At 41.6% G+C, this 25,487-nt stretch overlaps 2 protein-coding genes across 9 annotated transcripts in view; one reads left to right on the top strand and one right to left on the bottom strand.

Moving 5' to 3' along the window:
• SNRK (SNF related kinase) overlaps positions 1 to 13,091 on the top strand; it is a 39,700-nt gene extending 26,609 nt beyond the window's left edge. For 3 of the 4 annotated variants that reach the window (XM_059467869.1, XM_059467878.1, XM_059467886.1), the window contains exons 4-7: positions 497 to 638; positions 3,524 to 3,736; positions 4,813 to 4,947; positions 9,262 to 13,091. In XM_059467869.1, coding sequence (XP_059323852.1) covers positions 497 to 638; positions 3,524 to 3,736; positions 4,813 to 4,947; positions 9,262 to 10,480 — 1,709 coding nt within the window. In that variant the 3' untranslated portion in view covers positions 10,481 to 13,091. The remainder of the gene's footprint in view (positions 1 to 496; positions 639 to 3,523; positions 3,737 to 4,812; positions 4,948 to 9,261) is intronic. The other variant, XR_009418041.1, reaches the window with a different exon arrangement.
• Positions 13,092 to 17,189: 4,098 nt separating this feature from the next.
• Positions 17,190 to 25,487, bottom strand: part of ANO10 (anoctamin 10) — a 143,611-nt gene continuing 135,313 nt past the window's right edge. For all 5 annotated transcript variants that reach the window (XM_059486977.1, XM_059487009.1, XM_059486985.1 and 2 more), the window contains one exon: positions 17,190 to 18,047. In XM_059486977.1, coding sequence (XP_059342960.1) covers positions 18,012 to 18,047 — 36 coding nt within the window. In that variant the 3' untranslated portion in view covers positions 17,190 to 18,011. The remainder of the gene's footprint in view (positions 18,048 to 25,487) is intronic.

Genomic DNA, 25,487 nt, shown 5'->3' with positions numbered 1-25,487 from the left:
GCATGGGTTGTACTTGATGATCTTGAAGGTCTCTTCCAACCCAGTGATTCTGTGATTCTGAGAACCATGTAAACAATACAGAGAACAGTTTATGCAAGTCCTTGAGAAAGGAATGTGCTTTCAATTCAAATCTCTTGAATAACCTGTGCCTACTTGTTATCAAAAGGGTAATGAATTCTTGCCTTCTAAGTGACCAGATTATTTTCAGCTTTATCTAACACTGCTGTCAAAAGTGTTAATGCATCTCAAACTGTTATGCATCCTTGAAGTAATGAATTTTACGTTTTTTCCCCTTCAAAAACTGTGAAAGCTGTCAAGCAGTGGAACTACTGTATTTTGTACTCAGTGGAATTGTAATTTCCATAAGTAATGCTCATAATGAAGAGTGCAATAATCACCCCAGTATGCATTTTAAGAATATTTCATGGGTTGGATGGTAATCATGTCTGTATCCTCAACAGTTTGGGTTTTTTAAATATGTACTTTATATTTGCAGATATATGGAGTTTGGGGGTCATCCTGTTCATGTTAGTCTGTGGACAACCACCATTCCAAGAAGCAAATGACAGTGAAACTCTGACTATGATAATGGACTGCAAATACACGGTGCCACCTCACGTGTCCAGAGAATGTAAAGAGTAAGTAGAGTACTAAACAACTTGGAAGCATTCACAGAAGTGGATTTGCATTACTTTTGGGACTTCCCCATACTATATTATCAATGTATAGAATGTTCCTTCATACTCTTCCTTTTATGTCTCTCAGTTGTCATGCATTTTATAAAGAATTGAAGAAATTACTCACTACTGATTGGCTTTGGCCAACGCTTTGCCTGGACAAATTACCAGGTGGTGCTGAGATTATTCTGTCACAAGAGTTAGGAATGTACTGCTGCTTATCAATTTCTGTCCAAACAAGTTACCAAAACCTGTCACACAGCAAGATTTGCTCATCTGCTACTGAAATTGCAACTCCAAATTAACATCCGAGGCTGTCAAGGGAGAAAAATATTTGGTCTGGAAATACCATATCCATTTAGGAGTCACAATTCCTTTTGATGTGTTTATCTGCAGTGTTCACTGGAGCCTTTTTATTGATATGTTCCAGTATTTCCCATGCTTCCCTATTGGTTAAGGACCTTCAGGCCTTTAAATATATGTCCCAGTTGCATCATTTAGACTATTTTAAAATGTTTGTTGGGGTTCTTGAATCTGCAGTAGAGTATCTTTTAATTTTCAATACAGACAACCAGATGCCTTTATAAATGCTTGGAAAATGCATTTGGTTCAGTCAAAAAAACTAGAGCAGCATCTAGAATTCTGTTACTTACCAAAGAATGAAGTTACAGCTGTGGTCATGATGACCATTCCTTTCTTTACCTATCATCTGTGCAGTCCAGGAGTGTGATGCATAACATGGTGAGCAGCATCCTGGCCTGCATCAGCAGCACTGTGGCCAGCAGGACCAGGACAGTGATCCCCTATGCTCAGCCCTGGTGAGGGCACATCCTGAGCCCTGGGTTCAGTTTCTGAGCTCTTAGGAAAGACATTGAGGTCATGGATTGTGTCCAGAGAAGGGCAGTGAAGCTGGGGAGCAGCTGAGGGAGCTGGGGTTGTTTAGCCTGGAGAATAGGAGGCTCGGGGACACCTTACTGCTCTCTACAACCTCATGAAAAGAGATTGTAGCCAGGTGGGGTCAGTCTCTTCTCCTAGGTGATAAGCAATAGCATGAGGAAATGACCTCAAAGTTAAGATTGGATATTAGGAAAAATTTCTTGTCAAGCCTTAGAACAGGCTGCCCAGGGAAGTGGTAGAATCACTGTGCCTGGAGGTGATGATGATGATTCAGAATAAGTGTAAATTCGGTACTTAAGATGGTTTAGTGGTGAGCATGGTGGGTGCTATTTTACTGGCTAGACCTGATGCTCTCAGTAGTCTTTTCCGACCTTAATGATTCTGTAACTCTGTGCTGGTGTTCTTGTCTTGTCATTAGCACCCTCCAGTAACATGGGAAAGCTGCTCTGAGCTTGAAGAGCTTCACATACAGGAAGAGGTTTTAAGTACAGTACAGGAAGAGGTTTAAGAGGGAGCTCTTATCAGTGAATTGTATCGAATCAATCTCTTGAGATGCTGCATGGTGAGGCCAGGAACCTTACCTTTTGCAGCCTTTTGCTTAATATACTTGCTAACAATGATTTGCTTACATGTCCAGATCTGCTTTCTCTGTACAAAGCATGAACAATGTACAGCCAGTTACCCAGGTCCTTTATAGGTTAGGTTTTCTTAGGGAAAAGACTCTGGGAGTGCTTAAACTTCCTTCTTGGAGTGAAAGCATTTGTGGATTGAGATGCATAAACAAGCTTCAAGCACGAGGCACATGTACTGCATTGTGACATTTTACTACAGGTGTAGTTTAAAAAGAAGTCAAATTAAATATGGAGTTTGTTCTCTTTCTGTCATAATATTGACAAAAGCAAAGAAACTTAAGGGTCCCATGTCTCACCCTGCCTTTCCTCTTGGTAAGGAAAGAAACCACAGCTAATAAAAAGAAATGTGACCTTTTTTACTATAGAATTTTTAAGAAGGTTGGATTAACTCCATTTCTTAAATCTATACATCATCTCACACAGGAAAAAAAAAACCAAAAAAAAACCCATTGAAAAATTGTGATTAATTTTGTGCCTTGTGTGTGGCCTTGCAGCCAGAAGTTGCATGGTATAGTATATTCAGTGGAAGAGAAAGCACTATATGAGAACTGGAGAACATGTTGGAGCAATAGAGTTTCTTTGTAACCTTGGCAACAAAACCATATATACGTATTTGTTGAACAAAGCCAAAAATACTTCCCCCAAGAATCTTCCATGTATAGTAAGTGAACAGAGATGTGCTGTGCTAATGAAGTCTTCTTTCTCTGTTTACTTGGGGAATTCATGCACTTTCTTTCCAGCATTTGTAAAATCTCACTATCAGCTCATTAGTAGATTTGTCCCTACATCATCCCAGAGAGTGCATTGGTCTGTTTAGTTTTTTTATATGTGGGTAGAACAAATCACAGTTTTTTCAAGGATGCTGAAGACTCAAATTTCTGATAGTTACTTCAGAATAACATATTTCTGTTTATCTGTTGCCATTCCATATACTTGTTCACAGCAGCAGTAATAAAAAAAATCACATTTCTATTTTTTTACCATTTACTTTACTAGCTGATAGGCCACCTGTGACCTGTAATTACCCTGTAAAACCTACTAAAATCAAATAAATGAGAAAAATCAGATTAATTATCTAGTACAGTAAATGAAAACTGTAGAGTTTATGGTATTTATAGTTTTAATAAACTGTTTCAGTTTAGCAGTATTTTTAATGTCTTTGAGACTAAACAGTTTCCCATCACATTGTTTACTGTGGGACTTCAGAAGATCTGTGTGACCTGACAGCAGAAAATGCCTTCCTAATGTTGCTCTCACAACAGCTGCTTTTTTAAACACGTGTGTGCATTTTTGTTTAGATTTATTTTTTATTCACAGTCTAATTACACGGATGTTGCAGAGAGACCCGAAGCGAAGGGCGTCTTTGGAAGAGATTGAAAACCATGCATGGCTCCAAGGAGTTGATCCATCTCCTGCAACCAAGTATAATATTCCTCTTGTATCCTACAAAAACCTGTCTGAGGAGGAGCACAACAGTATAATACAGCGCATGGTTCTTGGGGACATCGCAGACAGAGACACCATAGTGGAGTAAGTCAGCAGTGTTCTAGATGGATGCACTTTGTTTTGTGTACCTCTTGGTTTTGATTCAAGAACATCCTGAGAACCTTGGGCACTTTGGTGTTTAAATATCAGGGCATTCAGTTAATAAACAAAGTATTGCAGTCTTGCTCTGTGATAGGATATTGAGGGATCAGAAGTACTTAAGTATAACCAAATTTAGGAATAACTTCAAAAAATGTGTTGGAACAGTGTGTTGATTCCTGCTGTAGCTGTCTTGAGTAAACCTAAGTGCTTTGGAATCCATGCTTGTTCTTCATCCCTCATACATATTTGAAGGGGACAAATTCTAGCATTTTTCCCTTAGCATATTTCCAGTGTACCTGAATCTTTGTTCATTTAAAATATTATTCCCTTTATCTTTGTAATGCATAATGGTCAGTGTCACTGAGGGAGCTTGCTAGAAGACTGCATAGGTGCTTCTAATAGAATAAAACTGCCAAATTTCTAAAATATTCCCCAAATTGAAAGAGGTCTTAAATACTTTTTATCTTTTTTAATGTGTTCAGCTGTTAAACACTGTTTATGTGGAAGGGAAAGCAGCAGTCTCACTTCCTAAGCTTTTAGCTGTGTAACAGGGGCAGCCTTTCTGTTACAATGTCTGAGTTACACTTCCTGGTTTTTGAACTTATTTTTGCTATAAACTCAATGTGACAGTCCTAAAATAATTAAAGTTTTCTTCCATTTGTTGCATAACCAAATACTGGTACTTTGTGGTTGCATGTGCCAGTGGGAGAGCCCATCGTTGGTGCAGAACATTAATAAAAAACAGTTGTCATTTACAGAATGTGAAATAAAAAAATAATTTCTTACTTTTGATGGATGGTATTCTAAGGATGTCTCCTCTCAACTATAGCTGAAATTGCTGGACTTGTTGGCCCTTTATTTTTAATAAAATTAAGGCATGCTTGTCAAAAGATCAGAAATGGGTAGTCCTGCTTTCAGGCACTCTTCCTGCTTGGGAAGCACAGCGAGCTGCAAGATACATGTCCAATTGTTAGAAACCACTGATGGATGGGTTATTTCATGTTTTGTACTTTCCTCAGGGCATTGGAGACTAACAAATACAATCACATCACTGCTACTTACTTCTTACTAGCTGAAAGGATCCTGCGAGAAAAACAAGAGAAGGAAATTCAGACCAGATCTGCAAGCCCCAGCAACATCAAAGCCCAGTTCAGGTGAGAATTTAGGAATCTAAATGACTGGGAGGGGTTTGGGAGTTTTTTTTGTTTGTTTGTTTAAATTGTCTTAATGAGAATATTAAATTTCTCAAGTACTGCTTTCTTGAAAACAGTAAAATATTCATTGCAAATTTTAATGTCTTCAAAGGGCTGTAGACACTTCAGAAACTGTTCAGAAATCAGTTGCACATAATATTTTCAATTCCTACCTTTCTCAGGAAATGACAAGGCAATTTGAAGCCTGTACCTAAGAGGCAAGTTTTCACACCTCCTAGAAAAGGGCTTGTTCATTGACCTTCAGCTCCTCATACAAATTGTGTTATGTAATATCCCTGGAGAAAAATTAGTTGCATAATCCATAAACCTGCTTGTGACACAGTAAAACTAAAAGGAGAGAATTTGGCTTCTGGCATCTAGTTGGTATTGCTATGTTCAGCCAGTTCATTTGCTCTGCAGCCAGTTACCAAAGCATCCCACGTTCTCAGTTACAGCAGAATATGCTTTAAAAAACCAACCAACCAAAAAAAGAACCCCAAAACCAACCAACCAAAACACCCAACCCAAAAGGCAAATAGTATAGTTTCCACTTCCACATAGATATTGGAGGATTCAAGTTTTGAGCAGTTATTTTTCTTAAACATTGTGGTTTTTCTTTCCTTAGTTAAGTTTTAAACTATCACTAGGGATCTGCTGATATTGGATAAAATATTCATTGGCCCATCTTGACAATTGTTCCAGTGAAGGTGGAGGAGGTACTGAGGCATTGTCATTAACTTTCATCTTGTAACTTCCAGTATTTCCAAAAGTTGCCTATTTAGGTAATACTGGTAATTGCTATTAGCAATAATAGCAATTGTTAGTAGATAATTTATTAATGAGAAAAGAATACTAAGGGTTTGTGCTGATGTTGAGCACTGCTAACTCCAGTAACCCCTTCAGTGTTGTTTATCTGTATGACCTAGAGAAAAAGACAAAATAACTTGTTCATTCCAAAAGTTTCTCTGTGCAACTTCCAGGCAAAGTCATATGTGAAATCATTTAATAGGAATAAATGCTGGGATGTCCTTCTGGTGCACAGTCATAGTTTTCCTTGGTCTAAATGATAAAAGTAAGATACTACTACCTCAAGTTAAATGTAAAAAAAATGAACACTTGTTACAGAGTAAGGACACACACTTGGGAAAATAGGTTAAAGTCTCCAATGGTTGTCACCTTGGATTCAGGCTTGAGATTTTAGAGGCATCTCTTCTGAATGCCATTCTGTCTCCCTGAATTAGGAGTTGATGCTCCATGAATGTTACAGTGTTTTCAGTGTCTTAGTGTCTTTGTCATCCCCAGGTGGGACTGCACCCTGTACTGTGTACACCTAATCATCATTCACTCATGTAGAAATCACTCAGTGATCACTAATGTGGGAAATTTTATCTTAGGTAGTTGCAGGTACTTGAGAAGAGTTACTGTTGCAGGCATGTAAGGGTCTGCAGACATAAATGGTCTGGAGCTTGGTGTTAGAGAGCTCACCTCTGTTACTTTGGCTCAGCAGTTCTCTCATGATGGATCATCCCCTCATTTCAATGTCAGCCTCTTTGAAAAAAGAAGGCCCATCAAATGTGCCTAATACTAAGTATTACATTTAAAACAAATTACTCTAGTGGAAGACCTGGAGTTCACCTTCAAATGGAAATTGTAAAACTATAAAGTTGGCTTTTGAATTGTTTGGGGTTTTTTCCCTCAGTGTCACTCTTTCAGTAAAGAGCAGCTCTAGTTATAAAGAAACTGGAACAAAAAGTTCAATTAATCTAAATTATTGTATGAATTAGTAATGTTGGAGTAGTTATAGCCTGCCCTAGGAGTATGAATTTTCATTACAAAGACATCTGCACAAACTTGGGAACCCTTGCTCTTATGGTCCCAGTAGCTGTTCTTTGCCTCCATGATGGTTCTAAATTCCGAGTGTTTCTATAGAATGACCTTATAGAACAGACAACTCAGTAGTGCATTACTTTGATTTTGAGACCTCAAAATATTAAAAAAAAACAAACTTACTTACAACCTGGAGCTTGTTTTCTGTCCCTCTTTCCCCTCAGGCCCACTGGGAATAAAGGGAGAGGCAGAAGGGAAGGGAGGCAAACATGGGCTGCTATGAGAGATAAACATACTGTAGTGAGGAGATTTATTGCCTGGCAACTACAGTACTGTAAGGTACTATATTTGCTCTTTATTGTGACAACTACAGAACTCTTCCTATTTTTGCTGACAAACCAGTCTGTTCTTTTAGCATGGCAAGTTCCTATAAGATTGAGATCTTCATTTTCTGTCATGTTTGTAGTTATGTTTCTAGCGTGTTTAAGTCCTATTTGTTAATTACAGGCAATTGTGTTTAAAATACACAGCAGAGCACAAGTCATCAGCAAACTGGGCCAGTGTTCCCCAGCATTTCTGGAGACAGCTGGGACCTAAGGGAGGGGGCCAGCATGACACCAAGGAAGACCACAGCCCAGGCTTCGCTTCCTGTCTGTGCAGCTTGGCTCAGAGCTGCTGCTTTTGTTGCTTCCCTCCAGGTAGAGCTCCCTCCTCACTGGAGAGGCAGGTGAGGGCCACCAGCAGCTCCCAGTGAGACAGGCAGGAGCCTGCATGGCTCCACACAAGGAATGCACCACACAGGCTTAGGAGGTGTGTGGGCAGCCAGGTCCCACTGTTGGAGGGTCCTGGCTTGGAGGTTTCTGGCACTGCTGGTTGAGCATAAGTGACACAAGTGCTTCAAAGCAAAGTCTGCGGCAAGGCTGGGAGAGTTTATTGCTGGTTTTAGTCCAGCCTCCTCCTCAAAGTTTGCACAGCTGGGGAGAGAGTTGTCAGGAGACAACCTGGCATAGACCAGTATCTCACACTTCAGGGGCCTTTTCTGTGCAGCCTTCAGCAAATGCAGTCCTGCCACAGCAAAGGGGTGTCTGAGCCTTCCCTCGTCCTTCAGCTTGACCTCCTGACACGGCAGAGAGCAGGAAACTGATGTGATTCTTGTGTCTTTGTATGCAGCCTGTCAGGCAGATACCTGGGGTCGCACTTGGTGTGAAATGTTCTCTGCTGTCCTCCTCCTCTTGCTTATAAACTGGGCCATGAAGCCATGCAGCCCTTTGTTTTGGCACACAGAAAGTATGGTTGAGAATGTCCTGTAATAGGCTGCCCATATGTGAACAGAGGTCTTTACAACAGCTTTTCATGCAGTAGTGAGAGTATTTTTGTTATATAAATTTAAGAGATTGGCAAACTTTTTGAAATGAAAGCCAAGAAATGTGGGGCCTATGCTTAGTGAAGAAGTTGAAGAATTGTTCAGTGTTAGCATGTTGGTCTGTAGATGTTGGTTTTTTGGATTAGGCTTTTAAAATAGCAAGAGTAAAGACTGACAGTCTTTGTTCTTAAGTTTATTCTGTGTGCATTACTGGAATATTACAATCTATGTTAGGATTTAAAGTTAAATGCAAATAATTAGAGAGTAGCTTGAAATACTGGAGATAAGACACCAACTGCCCACTTGTAAAACTGATGGACACTCATGTTACTTTCCTTTTGATTTGAGCTAATGCTATTACAGAGTCATACATTTTCAACTTGGATTTACAGTTTATTCAAGTGTCATATTCTTAAGCAGCTTGAGTTCTTAATTCATGCAGTTGTATCATTCCAGATTCTCAGCGAAGGACAAATAAATGTATGATCTCAGTTTGCATGTGTTTAAGGGAACTTTCTAGAATAGAGCTTGGTGAGGATGAGAGACTGTTTCATCTGACTCACCTTTTCAATCTCACTCATGTTAAATCTAACCTAATTTTTATATTAAGAATATTGGGGGAAAACTCCAGGAGCGTCAGATTAAAAGTAGTTTGCAATACTATCTTCCTTAAGTTGTGCTTGAATAGGCTTGTACCTTTCTCTAGGTATAGTGGTGGTTCTGTACCAATCTCAGATTATGTTTTTGAAACACAATTATTTCAGGGTTTTTTTATTGCTTAATTCATTTTCTGAGAGCAGTGAAATCTTAAATTTTGATTTGACAGTAACCAACATAATTTCTAAACTGTGTTCTTGTATAGATGGTTCCTTTCAAACAGCAGCATTTCCAGAGGAATGCACATTCTCAGAGAACACTTCCTTGTGCTCAGTCACTCAGTACTGTTGTTTACAGACATGCCACTCAGCAGCCCAATTTGTGTGTCAGTACTTGTGCTTCTCTGGTGCAGATCTTACACTCCCTTGTAAGTTCTGCAATGCCTGCCGTGATGTAAACTTCCTGTTTATCTTCCATTTTCTATGCAGGCAGTCGTGGCCGACAAAAATCGATGTGCCGCAGGATCTGGAGGATGACCTTACAGCAACCCCTCTGTCCCACGCCACTGTTCCCCAGTCCTCGCCGGCTCGCACGGCTGAGAACGTTCTCAACGGGCACCGCAGCAAGGCCCTCGCGGACTCCACAAAGAAGGAAGAGATCCCTGAACTGGCCGGGCCAGCACTCTCAGCAGTTCCATCGGTGAGCTTAAAGCCCACTACCAGTGGCCGGAAGTGCTTGTTCAGAGTCGAAGAGGATGAAGAGGAGGATGAGGAAGATAAAAAACCTATTTCACTTTCTACTCAAGTTGTTCTGCGTCGTAAGCCTTCGGTTACAAACCGTCTTACTTCGAGAAAGAGCGCACCAGTGCTCAACCAGATCTTTGAGGAGGGCGAGTCAGATGATGAGTTTGACATGGACGAGAACTTGCCCCCAAAGCTCAGCAGGTTAAAGATGAACATCGCCTCGCCCAGCACCGTGCACAAACGCTACCACCGGAGGAAAAGCCAGGGCCGGGGCTCGAGCTGCAGCAGCTCCGAAACCAGCGATGACGACTCGGAGAGCAGGAGGCGTCTGGACAAGGACAGCGGGTTCACTTACTCCTGGCACAGGCGGGATAGTAGCGAAGGGCCGCCGGGCAACCAGGGGGACGGTGGTGGGCAAAGCAAACCCAGCAACAGCAACGGAGGGGTGGACAAAACGAGCCCGGGCGATAACAGCAAAGGTGGGGGCAGTCCCTCTGGTGGCTCTGGGGGAAACACCAACACCACCTCGGGTTCCACTCGGAGATGCGCTGGATCTGGAAACTCCATGCAGCTCTCATCCCGAAGTGCAGGGGAACTGGTTGAAAGCCTGAAGCTAATGAGCCTTTGTCTAGGTTCACAGATTCACAGCAGCACGAAATACATTATTGATCCTCAAAACAATCTGTCCTTTTCCAGTGTAAAAGTACAGGAGAAATCATCGTGGAAAATGTGTATAAGCTCCAGCGGAAGTGCAAACCAGCCTTCATCACTGGGCAGCCTAAAATTTTTTTCCGACCAAATGTCAGACACAACAAACGAATTGGAACGGCTAAAGAACAGGAACTTGAAAAACAATGTGCTACAACTACCTCTCTGTGAAAAGATCTCTGTGAATATTCAGCGGAACCCAAAGGACGGGCTGCTGTGTACCTCCAGTCAAACCAGTTGCTGTCACGTCATTTGACAATGACCTGACTTGAACAGCTCGATTCGCTGGACAGAGTCATTCTTCCTGGTCAGAGCTGTGAACACCTTGTCACGGACCCCCTTTTGTTGTCTTAAGATTTTTAAGTGGGCTTCAATCAGTTATTTATTATATTTTAATTTTGTGTTTGCTTGATGGTATGACGGATGCATGGTCTTTGCATGCTGCTAGCAGATATGTTTTTCTTTTTCAACACAATAGAATATTTTATTGTGTAATTTTTACATTTATAATTTTACTATGGAAGATCTGGATGAAATTAAAATAAAGATCTGGATCCTAATGTAAATGAAGCACTTAGAAGTTTCATGTTCTGCACTTAAACTAGAAAGAGAAGCTTTTGTTTGCTTATGAAATGTTAATTCTTGTTCTGACCTTCTGTGAAAACTAAAATATGTGATATGTGGCATACTTCTATGTGTCTGAAACAGAACCAAAGCAATAATGTTTTGATGCTGAAAACTCTTCAGGGAGCTTTCAGATGTTCCAAGGCTTGTACAAAGCAAAGATGCACTGAAAATTAGTGATCTTGAAATATGATTTTAAACCCACACCTATTTGTCTTAAGCTATGATATAGATGAAGTTGTGGCTCAAAATCAAACCGAAAAGATCTTGTTTTGCTAGAGGCAGTTTTCTTTAAAAAAAAAAAAAAAAAAGAGGCAAGTAGATTTGTAAGGCAGCTTTCTCCCATAGAAATATGTTAATATTACAAGCAGACAATCTTTTTTAATATAACAAAGGTAAATTATTAAGTCTACTTCTGAGTTTTTACATGCTAACTGAAAAGAAAGTATTTGTATTAATTACTTTTGTTAGTAGTATATCATGACACTTAGTATTTTAGGTTTCTACCTTGTGAACGTTCTCTGCTGTTCTCGCCTCCCTTCCCTGAGATTCCAGAAGGCAATAAGGGATGGAAAACCTTTAGGTAATTGGATTCACACTGAAATTGTCATTTACAGTTTTGTTATTATTACTCTTTTTAGGACTTAAAATACTGCTGTTCCCCACATGTACATCACTTATTTTCCCTCAGAAATGCACTTGTTCATAAAGTCCATTTAAAACAGCCCGTAGGAAAGTGTTTCTTTCACAGCTCTGAGCCTTCCTGTCAGATTTCCCATTGCCATGGCAAGGTCTTGATTTAGAGTATTTCTGTACAAAAGGATACTTTTGACCAGATGAATTAACTTTGTGTAATTTTAGTATCTAGAATAAAATATATTGCAGATTCCTAGTTTTGGGAAGGGCAAGAATGTTTTATTTTTTCATGCTGTGCACTGGGTCTTCTAAGCAATTCTAGTGAAACTGGGGGTACTATGTAGCAGCGCCCTGGGCAGACCCTGGGTGTCCCAGAGGAGTTTGACACTGTTGAGCATCTTGTAACACTTTCAGAATGGTCAATACAGAGTTTTGTGTCTGCTGTGGAGGGAGCAGAGCACCAAAGAGCAGCTGGGTCAGGATGGCCACAGCTCACAACAGCTCTTGTTGTGATTCCTGCAGGACTTCAGAGAGTCTGACGTGCATGGGGTGTCCTTCCTGGTGAGCTGAGCCAGGGGCTCTGCTTCTGGAACAAGGCAAAGGAGAAGTGTTGTGCTTCTTTAAGTTTCAATCTCTAGTTGCAGTTTAGTTAAAAGCTACAAGCATAGACGTGTGGGTGAAGCCATAGAACATAATTGCTTGAATTTTTTGAGCAGGGATCTAACCAAGGGCCAGAAACGAGATGTGTGGTTCACAGACAGTGAGCGTAACATCCACGTAGGAGACGAGTTTATAAAGGGCATTGGCAATAAACTTTATTTGTTGCAGCTTTTTTCCAAGTATTGTAAATACTCTTTCCTGATATGTACAGCCTTGGAATGGCACCTTTTAACTAACCCCGGGTGTATTTTGTTTCCAATGTTTTTATATACGACTGTATATATGGTGCTCACTTTAGAACAGCAGTGTTGACCATTTATGCTGCATAGTTGTATTATAGCCTTATAGTTGTGTGTGGCTGGTTGGACCTCTGGGTGTACAGATGTGTACAGATGTGTTAGTCTGAGTGCTGTCCTCTCCCCCTCTGTTGATAGGTGAATGATTGTGCATGTGGTGTACGTCGTGTTATGTCGTCACGTAAAAGGAAGGGCGAGAATAACCACTACATTAAGCTAATATTGGACCAAACTATTTAGAGCAAGTAAACAGTTTCTTGTACCCCTTAACGTGTCTTTAAGAGTTGCATATAGTTACAGTAGTGTATAAAGTAAATATTGTGGAAAAACAGTTAGTCTTGTATTTTTCTGTATGTGTGTATATAAAAATATATAAAAAATAATGTACCTCTAGCAACTTAATCTGTATTTAAGATGTGACAATCTTGACACAGAATTTTAAGAGTAGCAGTCTAAATAAGCAGAATTAATGAACAGAAGTATAAAAATTTCTCACCAAGAAAGAATCCATGCGTGTTAAGAGGGTACAGAAATATCAACTGATCTTATTGCTTCTGGCAATGTTTGGCTTTTTCATTGTACAAACATTCATGGTGTGCGACAGAAATGGAAAATCCAGTTAATAAAAGTGATATCCTGACTGATGCACAAGCGGTGACTTGCACATGGCTGGGGTTTGTGTCTCCTGAAGCTGGGGGTGTGAGGGTGGCACAGGCTCCAGGCTGGTCCCTGCCCTGCAGCTCCTGGGAACAGTGAGGGGCCTTGGGAGAGCCCAGCTTGGTGTGTGGAGGGACAGCCCTTGGTGAACTGCCAGCTGCTCTCCTGCTGTGATCAAACACGTTCATTTGGGCTTAGCAGCTGTCACAGTCATCGTCTGCTGAGATTTGTCTCAAGGCTGAGGAGCTCTTCCTCAGGCAGAGCTCCAGACCATGGTTCTTCATGAGGTAAGGCAGGTAGTGGTAACAATAGAGGGGGCCCCACTTTGCCCCACCAGCATGTGCTGCAGTGAGGTGCAGGGGGCTGCCCGGGAGTGGCCTGGCCTGTGGCATCTTGTCCCTCAGTGTCTGCTGCTGCCTGTGGCTGCAGCAGCTCAGCACTGCTGCAGTGATTGAACTGCTCCTGGAGCACAAAGCGTAACCAGCCAGGGCAGGTATGGACACAGGGAGCAAGGGCACGGAACAGGTTCTGTGAATACCTGGCATTACGTGACCGCTGCTTTAGGCCAGGGCACTTGTGCAGCTGGGACTTTGCCCTGTCTGAGGAGCTTCCCAGCTCTGGGCACTGCAGAACAGGGTGGAGGTGGTAGCAGGAAAGGAGTGGCCAAGGAATTTGCTGGGCTGTGACTGTGACTGAGGAAAGGCGTAACACATTGGGTAGTGCAAGGCCAAGCAGGAACGTCTCAGTAGCTAGTAGGGGCAGGTCAGATACTTTTCATGACAGATTTTTTTAAAGGATTTTTTCATTAGCAAAAAAATCCCAAAGCAGCTGGCTAGCAATAAACAGGGAAGAAGGGCAAGCTGGAATGTCCCCATACATCAGAGACACCCCAGCCACCCTGTTAGCTTTTCCCATGGTTAAGTTTATGTGAATGAATCAGAACTGATTTGTTTGTCATTAATTCCAAATGAACTTGCTTTGAGTAAAAGGTGTTTGAGCAGTAACACCTTGATATGATTGTACTTGGGAAGGTGTAGCAATGCCTCACTTGTTGAGTTGCTGACTGCATGCAGCCAGCCAGGCTCCCTCACATGCACAGGGTGTTTAGAGGGACTGCTGGACTGCCCTTCTCCAAGGCAGTGTCTCTGCAGTTGTCTTAGCCTGCTCCCTCCCTGAACCACAGGCTATGGCTATTTATTTGTTTTTTTAAATTGTAATTGTAAGATGAATCTGTTTGGCCTATCTGCCTGTATTAAAAATGACATCAATTTCTGCAAGTCAAGAACCCTGTATTAGAGACAGAGTCGAGTCTTACTACATAGGGATAAAGAATGAGATGCCCTCTTTTTTAAGATGTGATGGAAGAATCATGTTGTAAGAAAAATGCAAGTATAGGGCCTGAGAAGCCCAGAGAGGTAATACAGACTTCATTGGGCGCTCAGATGATTCATCTCAGGAATTCATTTCAGCAGGCCCTTGTGTAACATCTTCCTCTTTCCTCCCTCTCACTGCTCTCTCTTGAGAAATACAGAGCAGAGGAGGCAGGATCTGGTTTTCTCTCTGGGCATTTGTGTGCCACATGCCCTCAGACAGGCCCAGTATTGCCCTCATGATGCCAGTGGTAACAGAGGCCATCACCACAGTGCTTTGTATCGAGCACTGGGGTGCAGAGAGAGCCTCCTCTCTCAGCACCAGCCTCCAGGGCTGGCACTGAGTCACCAGGCCCTGCTGACAGCCCTGGCACTGCCACTCGCCCCTGCAGCTCCTGGGTGAGGCATGGCAGAGCTGTCCTGAAGAAAGCACATCACAGTAGCAGGCATTGTTCCCAGGGGCTTTGCTTACATGAATAAGGAAAAAAGCTCAAATTTCTCTGAATGAGATTCAAGATCAATTCCCTCAGGCCCAGGTAGGCTAAAATATCCATAATTGCTTGCCTGCTACAGTGGAACCTTTCCATGTAATAAGTGTTCTCCTCAGTAGATATCTGGAGATCCCTCTGGGCCACACAATTAGACCTGTGCTCACAAGGAACCTGATGAGAGAACTCTTGTATCACCAGCAAGTGGTTTATGAGTACCCTTCTTAAGAACAGCTTTCTTGGATTGTTAGTGCTGCTGCTAAGGAGATTTATAAAATCCAAGTCTTAACAGGCTTCTCCCACACAGTCATCTTCCCAAACAGGGTGCTCCAGCCTCATGCTTGGTTTTTCCTGAAGCTTGAGACCAGAGATAAACTTACTTTATGGCTTCAACTCAGGCACTGGCAGAACTGCCACACAGTGGCCATACAGAACTCTCTGGTGGCCTGCACTCCTGCAGGCCCAGAGCCACAGCTGTCTAGAGGTGTGAGGCTCTCAGCTGGGTAAGGGACCCTGCCTGGACCTGGGAACAGACATTCAGATTCCATACCTTGTGAATGGCAGCTACTGATAAATACCTTATTCTTTCTGACACTGTCACCTGACAACTGATTTTGGTCAGTGAGTTTCATCCCTGGCATTCCACCATTTTTACAGGTGCACCTATAGCAGAAAGGAAACAACACATTCAGGAGCACAGACAGAAAGAGTTTTTCCTCTCAAATGAGAAACGAAAATAGATGCCACCATGAATGTATAAAAAACCCAAAAGACAAAACCCAGTACACCAGACATTATGAAACACAGGAACCCCTCCCCAGGAAAGGACAAAGAGCTGCATACAGAGGAATAGGAGCTAAATTTCATTTCAGTGAAAAAATACTACTTGGCACTATGAGGGAAGATTTCTCAACAGGTTAAAGTGAGTGTTTTAGGACAGAAACAGTCTCTCTCGTGACCATGTATGTGGAACAAACTTTAATCCCTACAAAACAAAGGAGTCCCATACTTCTCATACCACTGAAGGTCAGAATTCCTCCATACCTCCTCACTTCTGGTGGAGAAGGCACCTAAGAACAGTATTGTCCCCGTTTCTAGATAAGGAAACTAAGCAGAAGTGAACGGATTTGCCCAAGGCAAAGGCAACAGCCAACATTACTGAAGTCACTGGGTACTTACACCTCACTAGAGATTTTCCTGTTAATCCACAGAAAACAAAATAAATGGATCCCACAAGGAAAACCACGGAGTTGGTTTTGCAGAAGGGGACTTGCTTGTTTCACACGATCACAGTTGACACAAGACTTGATTCCTTTTCTAAGCCATCTTAGAAAGTTATTCCAGACACTGATACAGCTGCCATCAGCAAAACACACCAACTTCATGCTCCCAGACCATGATCACTTAGCAGACCAGCAGAATCCCTTCAAAATGGCTGCAAGGTCACAAGAACATACTCCAACAGGAGCCCATCCCATGGATTTTTCTTCTCTGGAACTGCTCACTCAAAACCACTGACCAGGCAAGTTAAAACTTGAAGAAACATGAGCTACTTCAGACCAAAGTGGGCAGCAGACTGCAAAGATGGGGAGTTTTTATGGAGAACACACTGACTGCCTCCTAAGAAAACAACTGGTTTTGGGATCTCTACAGCACTGCAGGAAGGGTGACATGCTTCCCTCAGAGATCCTCAGGGCAGAGCTTGTGCAGCCCCAGCCCTGCCACTGCCTCAGGAACAGGCTGTGAAAGCAGCAGCCCATGAGATACCCCTGAAATAGCAGCAGCGTGGGGGACTAACAGTGGGAAAAGCAATAACAGAGGAACCATAGGTTTGCTCCCCTTCCCAGGAGAACAGTCATTTCTTACTGGGTCACACCTGCAGAGCCTGAGAAACCCTAATTTTTAGTTCCAGACAAAATATATTATTTTGGCTTAGTTATACTATTCTGCTGTGGGAGCCCTGTGGCAGAAATCTGAAATGTGCAAAGCAGGCAAACACCTTAATTATGGCAGCAGCAGATTTTTGTGAACAAAATTCCAGCAAGTACCACATACAGTCACATCTAGCAAAACTGAACATCAGAGCAGCCAAAAAGAAACTGTCTCAAGGTCACAGGAGCAAACACTGTAGATTTTGTCCCATTACTGTCAGAAAACAAAGAAACATTAGGACAGCTACCTTCCTGTGAAATGCAAGGAAAACCAAATCAGATATTCACTACAAACACAAGTACTGGTGTATCAAGTATCAACTTTAATTGATCTGTTTGCTCTTAGTTCATTTAACCAGAAGATCCATTCATACAATACTGCAGTTCAGAATCCAGGGGAGCAATACCAAAATCCAACATAAATTAGAAAATAAATATACTTCATAAGTCACTGATCAGCAATCTGTTTCCTACTAATTTTTTTTTACCTAGCTTTTGAAAAGATTTTAGCTGGGACCTATTTAGAGAACTAGCAAACAGGACTATATAATACATACTCTATAAATATTTATGTTCAACTATTTCTCAGATCACATAATGAAATACATTGTTGTTCTCTATGAAATGTATAACATACTTAAATTAATTTGCTGTGGACAAGCAGTAGCTAATAAGCAAATCTTTGAAATAACAGAGGATTGTTTACCTATTGTAATGAAGGAACAGAAGGGGCAATAACCATAAAGGGAGAGTAAATTAAATAATAGTCTGCTTTTTTTTTCCCCTTCAGAAAGTTGCAGCTGAAAATTCTAGTGAGCTTCTGGATGCTTCCTCACAGGATCTGTTTTCAATCACTCAAAGCACAGGGAGTCTGGCAGACTTTATCCAGACCTGGCATGAGCTGGAGTGCTTTATTTGGTGTTACCTTCACAAGCAATTGCATATGAGAAACAAAGAGAGCAGGAGAAAATACAGTTTTGTACAGTGTCAGGCAAAGATTATTCACCAAGTTTCATAAAAGCAGGTGCCACCTACTCAGTAGATAGCGGAGGGTGCGCTCCGAGCGCCATACACGCTGGCTCCGCCTCGCCTGTGACCGCCTTAGTCATCCTCATTCCTCCGTGTTTACTCCTTCAGCGACTCCGCCGCCAGCTGCATTTGCTGCCAGGAGAGAAGAGCAGAGAGAGACGCTGAGTGCAGCGGCAGCAGGAGGAATTACCAAAGCAGCTAGAGCCCAGGACACTCCAGAATCCAGCTGACTAATAAAACCGCACTGAAAAAAGAGCTTGAGCATTTAAAAACAAAAACCACCACTCTGTCATGCCTGATTTTTACAAAATACACGATTTTAACAGAGGCAATACTCTTGTCCACCAAAACACTCATCAAATAGCAACACAATTTGTATGTTAATTAATTATTTTTGTGATGAATAATCCCTTATGTGAAAGTCATTTATCCCTAAATATTTAGGCTTTTAAGCTGATCTCAAAAGGTCAATGAACTGACAAACTGCTGCCCCCACTTCCCATTGCAACAATCTGTTAACTGTTATTCAGTATTTCTGTTGTTGTGAAATTAAATAAAAAAACATCCTGTGATATAAGAAGGAGGTAGCAGACTGCTCTGGTGATTCGTGTTATTTCCAATCCTGTTGATAATCAATTTTGTTTTCATTATCCTAGGAAGTCACCAGAGACATGTCACCATGTGAAACCAGGATAACAATCCCAGGTGATAAAAATATCTGCTGAGTAAAAGAAAACAGAGCTGCTCTGTGAAGCTTCTTGTTAAAGAGAATGTTTCATAACCCAGAATTTACAGAGGCTACAAGAAAGAGCTCAAACTGTGCTGAAGGCATCTCTCACACATCACCTGGGGGATGTCAGCCAAGGGCCTGGCAATGTCTGGAACCACCCTGAGATACCAAGAAATGGTCAGGGTGACTGAAGTGCCCCGAAGAAAAAAGACAGAGACGACAGTCTCAGGAAGGAGACGAGAGGGAGAGCAGCCCAAAGCACAGGCAGAGGAGCAGAGGCAAGGAGATGCCCAGCACTGCTGCAGTTCACTCATGCCCAGCATCACTGCCTCCTTGGAGCCAATTTGCAGCTTTCAACTCCTAGGCTGCTGTGTAGGCTCTGTGTCATTCCCCTGTGGAGGATGGACATGTGCTACTGAGCTAAAGTTGTTTCTTTTGCATTTGTGTTTGATCTCATAGAAATGGCCCATGACGTATGAGCTATTAGAAAGAGAAGTATCTAAAAATGCTATAACAAAATTGGAAAAGACAAAGCTGCAAATAAAGTGTACACTATCATTCAGTTTCTATCCCACAACACAGGATACAAAGATGTCAGATGCTTTAACAGAGCACCTTCTACCTCTTCTTTGCTGCTAGTCTGGGCCTGAACCTATTCCAAAACACTACTCTGCATGCTAAAACACACCTACAACAACTTTTATTTACCATTTTTATCTGTATTTCCATGCCATCTATAAGTGAAGCAAAATTAGTTTGTAATACAAATATTTATATGCTTCTCCATAGCAACAGTGCAGGGAAAAACGCCACAGCTAAAGGCTGGAACACAGATAGATTCCTCTTCTACATCCTGATTCACTTATTTAAATAAATGTCTCAATAAAATGATAGCATCTTTAATTAAAGTGTCTTTTCCTCCTATTACAAAAACATAGACACAGAAGACAGCACCTTCATTCAGTTCCTGATCCATCAAATACAAACATTCTCTTATTTTAGAATGATTTTCATAAATTCTGAGTACTGGTGTAATTGTATGGGGATTGATGAGGAATGCAGAAGACTGGAAAGGTATTTTTATTCTCTGATCTCTGCAGGGCTGGCCAAAGTCTGGAAAAAAACCAAGCACGAGTGCTAATGATGACTAAATGTAATCTGTCCAAAAACTCTGTAAGAGCTGGACACCTCTCATTTATTTTTGAAGGCCCTCCTAATTTTAACTGAGCTAATCTTAAACTAGGATTGTCTTCTGCTGGCAATCTTATGCTATCATATTTAAAATACATGACATGAACAAACAAATATCCCAGCTTCTTGAGCAGGCCAGTGAGTAGAAAAACCTCTTAAAATAGCTTCACATGGCACACAAGGGCTGGGCAAAACCAGTCCAAATGCAGTCATACACATATTGCAGGAAATGAATCATAAGCCACGTGAGAACCCCAAGAGCTGTGTATTTAATTTCTTCTTTATAGTTTCTAATAGCAAAATGTATTTGGCAGTACCTGGCAGCAGCAGGCTCCCCCAAGAGCTATCACTTGGGCAAGCAACATGTGGTGGCACCTTTAAACAGAGAAATTCCTTGCCAAGTTCAGGCTGAAGAATTTTACAATTTTCTTTCTTATTTACTGCAAAAGTAAATGTTCCTGCTCAATGGGAAAATATTTCTCTAAGACAACATATGGGAAAGGGAGTGTATTTTTAAATTTTTATTGCTGAGAAAGGGAATTGATGAGGTACCTTTTAAGATCACTTTTCCCTTGACAGCCCCAACAGGTTCACTGGGGAACCTGTGGGGCTGAGTTAACTGCTCTTCCCTCAAAAAGACATTTCTTTGTAAGCTTTAAGAAGTATTTTAAAAATATGGAAGAGAGATATTAAAAATGTCTTGATCTACTTGTTAAACCTACTAGATACATGATGACAAACCTCACTCATTTGAGGGGTATTAAAAGCCTCTCTGAACTATCAGAGGCACAGCTAAGAAATGAGTTGGCTCAAGAAGCCATTCTTCATTTATTATCAGCTGAGAGTTACTAGTGAAAGGTTTATGGTTAATGCTCTGTTTTATGCAGCACCCTTAGCAATGGCAGCCTGTGCATGCAATACACGAGTGAAACGTGTTTAAACTGGTATTAATTTTAGTGGGGCTACAGTGTTGTTTATCCTAACATTCTACTATTAGGAAATGCTCTAAATATTTATCTGCTGTAATTCAATAGATTTGCTATTTCCATTTTATTAAGTTTAAATTTCCTTGTAAAGCACATGTAATATAATTAGACAGTACTTCCAGGAGAAATAGTAAAACCCCTTTAATGTGGTTTACAAATAGGCTTTGCCAATTACTTAGATTTTCCTACATTTCAACATTAAATTTTCTGAAAGGACTTCATTAAAATGGAACAGATCCTTTCACACCACACACAGAGCTGTATACCAAGCATGGAAATCAGGCTACTTCCTTTGTGGACTCCAGAAACACCAACCTCAATGTACAGGGTAGTTCTCCAGTTAGAGGGGCTATGGAAGCCTAAACATGTGATTTAGTGCTGCCAACAATACCAAAATACAAATTTAAATCGCTAAAACCATGAAATAACAGAAATACACAGCTGCACCAGAGACCTCAACTACAGCAAAACCCCAGGAGCTGTCAAGGGATTTAGCAGAGCAGTGCCAGGGCTTGGTTCCCCAGCACTGGAACTCAGAATTCCTGTCCCAGTGCTGGTTCTGCACACACTCACAACCTAATCAGACACTCCCACCTTTCCTTTATGGTTTCCGTGGGACAGCCAACATTTAACAGACACTAACAGCACTAAAGCCTTTGCTGCTTTAATGTTGATTTACTGCCCTTGCTGAGCTCTGTGTCAGATGCTCACAACACTGTTAATTTCCAGTTATGCCCAGACCTGGTAAGTCAGCCTCTAACTACTCCTCATTTTACCACTGTGTGTGTTAATGCCAACTGCCAATTCAACCACAACCTGAGGAAAACAATTTAAAACACAGAAAGTGTATAAAAGTGAAAACCAAAGAAACCAGGATCTATTGACTCACTGGACTGGTGCTTTTCCACAGGTAAATACTCATATGTACATACTCAATGTACACATAAGTTTGTACATACGAAGAACAGATATGTAAATAGTTTATATTAAATATAAGAATACATGAAAGAAGATGTTTTTTATCAGCAACCTCATCTTCTGGTTTTCCTGTACACACCATGTGGAACAGCTCATAAGCAGTTAGAAAGAGCAGTGGTACATGGTATCTTTCCCACTTTCTAGCATTAATTATAATATGAAAACATGACGGATATATATTAAATTCTTCTTTTGTAATGGTGTCCAATCACAATAATAGTAGCTTCTTGGCTCTTGAGCTGTCTCAAGAACCATATCAGCCTAATCTGTAAGTACCAACCAGTTACAGAAGAGGCAAATTAACACCCACTTCAAAACTCAGTAAGTCTCTTCCACATGTAGTACTTTATTCTGTGTAAAGGTTTAAAAGCTTATTCAATGGAAATTTGTTCTCACTGATTATAATGGTGTAAGGTTACGGTAGCTTCATACCTGGAATGACAAATCTTCCCTCAGGGTTTCTGTCTGTGGCACTGAACACTCTGCAGCAAATGGTGCTTCAGGACTCTGGGCTTGGGTTACTTGCATTTCTGACTCTGACCACTTTTCCAGCAACATGTTTGTTTCCTTAGCTGGAGATGGTAACTGATGCTTCTTGACAGCAGTAATAACCAGTCTCTGTACTAGTACACTCCTGTTTTATAAATCCCAGGACCACACAGCCACAATGCAACACTGAATGCTTATTTTGAGTTAAGTCATCCTGCACAACCCCTCATTCTTCTTGAAAGCTATTGATTTCCGGAATACAGCTTCTCCCCTACTTCAGTAGTATGATAAAAGATTTGTAGGAACAGTTTCACAACTTCCTCATCTCCCAGAGCCAAGACCAATGGCCCTGTGATGCTGCAACCCAGTGGAAAAAACCCTCTATATATAGGAAAGCCACACATGAGCATTAAACAGTCAAATGCAGATTTTTTTATAAAAAAGCAAGAAAAATTTTAAACTGAAGATAACAAAGAAACAAACCCTGAAATGTCACTCTCACAAGGACTGTGAGCAATTACAGTAATTTAAATTTTTGAGGAATATTTACTAATCTCCTTACTTCTAGGCTACACCGAAAAGACTGTATCTAGTTTTGGGCCCTCCAGTATAAGAAGGATACTGATCCACTCTGCCAAGCTAACTGAATCCAAGATGGGCAGGGAGGTGATGCACATGCCCTGAGATAACTGCCCACATCTACAAGGAGGGCAGCAAGAAGATGGAATCTGGGTCTTGGCCAGGGTGCACAACCAGAGAGCAAAAAAATGAAGTGGTCATTAAAAAATAAGCCAAGAAAGCCCCAGCAGAAAACATTTCACTACAAGGACAACTAAGCACTGCAGCAGAGGCCCAGGGAGGTTTTGGAGTCTCTGTCCTCAAAGCACAGGAAACCCCACCCTCCCACAGCCCTGGGGTCTAAATTTGGTGCCAATCCTGTCCTGAGCAGGAAGCAGGACCACTGACCTTCTGAGGCCCCTCCCAGGCTGGGAGATTTTTACAGTTGTTTCTACAGGAATTGTGACAGGAAGTTTGCCTGGACTCCACAGACCCAAAATGGGAACTGCTACAAGAAACAGAAAGTAATGGGAAAGAGCAAAAAAAAAAAAACAAAAAAAACACTCTCTTCTTTCCTTTCTTGTATGCCTAATTCAAGATAGAGTACCAAGTACAAAGCCAGTGTTAATGAAACAAAAGGTTTGCAAAATTAGTAAGTGCAGAGTCAGGAAAACTTGCAGAATCACATAATTTGTGCCTTGGAGTATTGTACCTGATTAATAGCACTGTGAGGAATTGCAGTCAAAGCAACCCCATTTGTAGTACATTTTTTTCCAAGATTTTTTCCTGATCTACTTCAGATTGTCTCTGATTTAAATTGCAAAGTATTAATTAATACTCATTACAATATTCTTACAGTATTAGTCACCCTTTGCTGAACCCTATTTTAGTTCAATAGACAGTACAAAAATGAAGAATAGTGGAAGTCACACAAGACAGTCTAACAGTATTTTCTTCAGAATATAGCTTATGCATTCTGCCCCTCAAAATAATTTACATTATTTTTGTCCTCATGTAGCTCATATTTCCTAACTTTTTTCACCATAACTGGCCAAACAGTTGCCAAGTGACAGATAAATACAATGTTAAACAACATGTAAATGCCTGATGAGGAGTGGGTGCCCAAACCACCCTCCCAGGATGCCAGCCCAGCCCAAGGGATGCTCTCCCTTTAGCTTATGCAATTACCTCTCACCCAATCAGCAGCTGGTCAATAGGTTTTGGAGTCAGAAACTATCGACTGGCTATGAAAGAAATGATGCAAAAAATGATGCAATGTGACATGACCTTGGTGACATCTCAAAGGGGAGGGATGGCCTGTGCAGTCCCACACTCATTTCTTTAGTTCTGTGCCCTGGCTCATGCAGACATCACTATGGTTTAAGGGTGCAGTTGGCCCCTAGGTTAACAGCACATCAACAACGCTTTAATGGTTTCAGGGTGAGCAATGATACAATTCCTTTTCTCAGGGGTTTTGGAGGATGCAATTACCTGCTTCCTATTACTAGCTACCATCAAGAGAAAATGAGTGAACCACACTATTCTGCCTCTCTGAAGTTTAACAAGCTTTTTCACTAAGCAAGGTGAGCAGGCACACCCCCTTTGGAAGAGAAATACTCAGCACTTGGAGAGTTTAATGAGCCTTCTGGACACAAATTCCTAATATGTGGATATGGCTGACATTGAAGCTTAACTGCAGACATAGCAGTGGTAGCTTTATACCAACTGTAATCTCCTTCCCTGGAGATACTCACAAGCCATCTGGACAGAGTCCTAAGGAGCATGCTGTGGGGTCCCTGCTAGAGCAGGGAGGTTGGACTAGCTGATCCCAGAGGTTTCCTCCAACTGATCCATTCTGTGGTTCTGTGAAAGCAGTAAAAGGCTGGATAACAAGCAGGCAGCTCAATCTGCCCTAATTTGCCACTGAAGCTCACATGCCTTGCACTCACTCTGCTGAAAGCAGCCAGACAGCCTCTGGAGCAGCGCTGGCTGTGGTGGCGGCACTGCAGGGGGACAGTGAGAGTCCTTCCTCCTCACACTGCTTAAGTGGCCAACTGCTTGGGTGATAGAAAAAATACACAGCTTCTGCAGAAGACACGTTTCAGACTATGTGTGCTTTCAGGCTCTCTGTGCTTCCATTTTTTCCAGCTTAAAGCTGGAAGGAACCTGCTGGGTCACAGACACAAGCCTCCCTCGAGTGCACAAACCCACGTCACAGAGGTTCAGCCAGGGAGACCACACAGCATCAATTCCGGTGTTGCACAGGCCAAAACCCACAGCTCTTGCCAACATCCTTTGGCAAATCTATTGTACAAAAGGCAAGAGACCAGTTTAAACTATTTAATGCCACAAAATGAGCAGAGGAAAAACTCAAAAGAGCATGAACGTGTCTCCCTGTAATCCATGCAACAGGGAATAGACTGTGTGAAAAACAGAGACAGTCTCTCCAAATGAATTATGCTCAACCCTCAGAAGACAAAAAAAATATATTCCACTACTTTCTGGACACAAAGTTAGTCATCCCCGGACCCCAGGCACATAAACCCCAACATCTAAGCACTACTGAAGTCCTACCCAGCCTCTGCTCTGCCAGTGGACACAAAGGCATGGCTAACCTCAGCCCAAGCCAGTTGGTCTCAG

Source organism: Ammospiza nelsoni, chromosome 1, assembly GCF_027579445.1.
Source record: "Ammospiza nelsoni isolate bAmmNel1 chromosome 1, bAmmNel1.pri, whole genome shotgun sequence".
In the NCBI taxonomy this organism is placed as follows: Eukaryota; Metazoa; Chordata; class Aves; order Passeriformes; family Passerellidae; genus Ammospiza; species Ammospiza nelsoni.
This window is presented reverse-complemented; position numbering and strand designations above follow the sequence as displayed.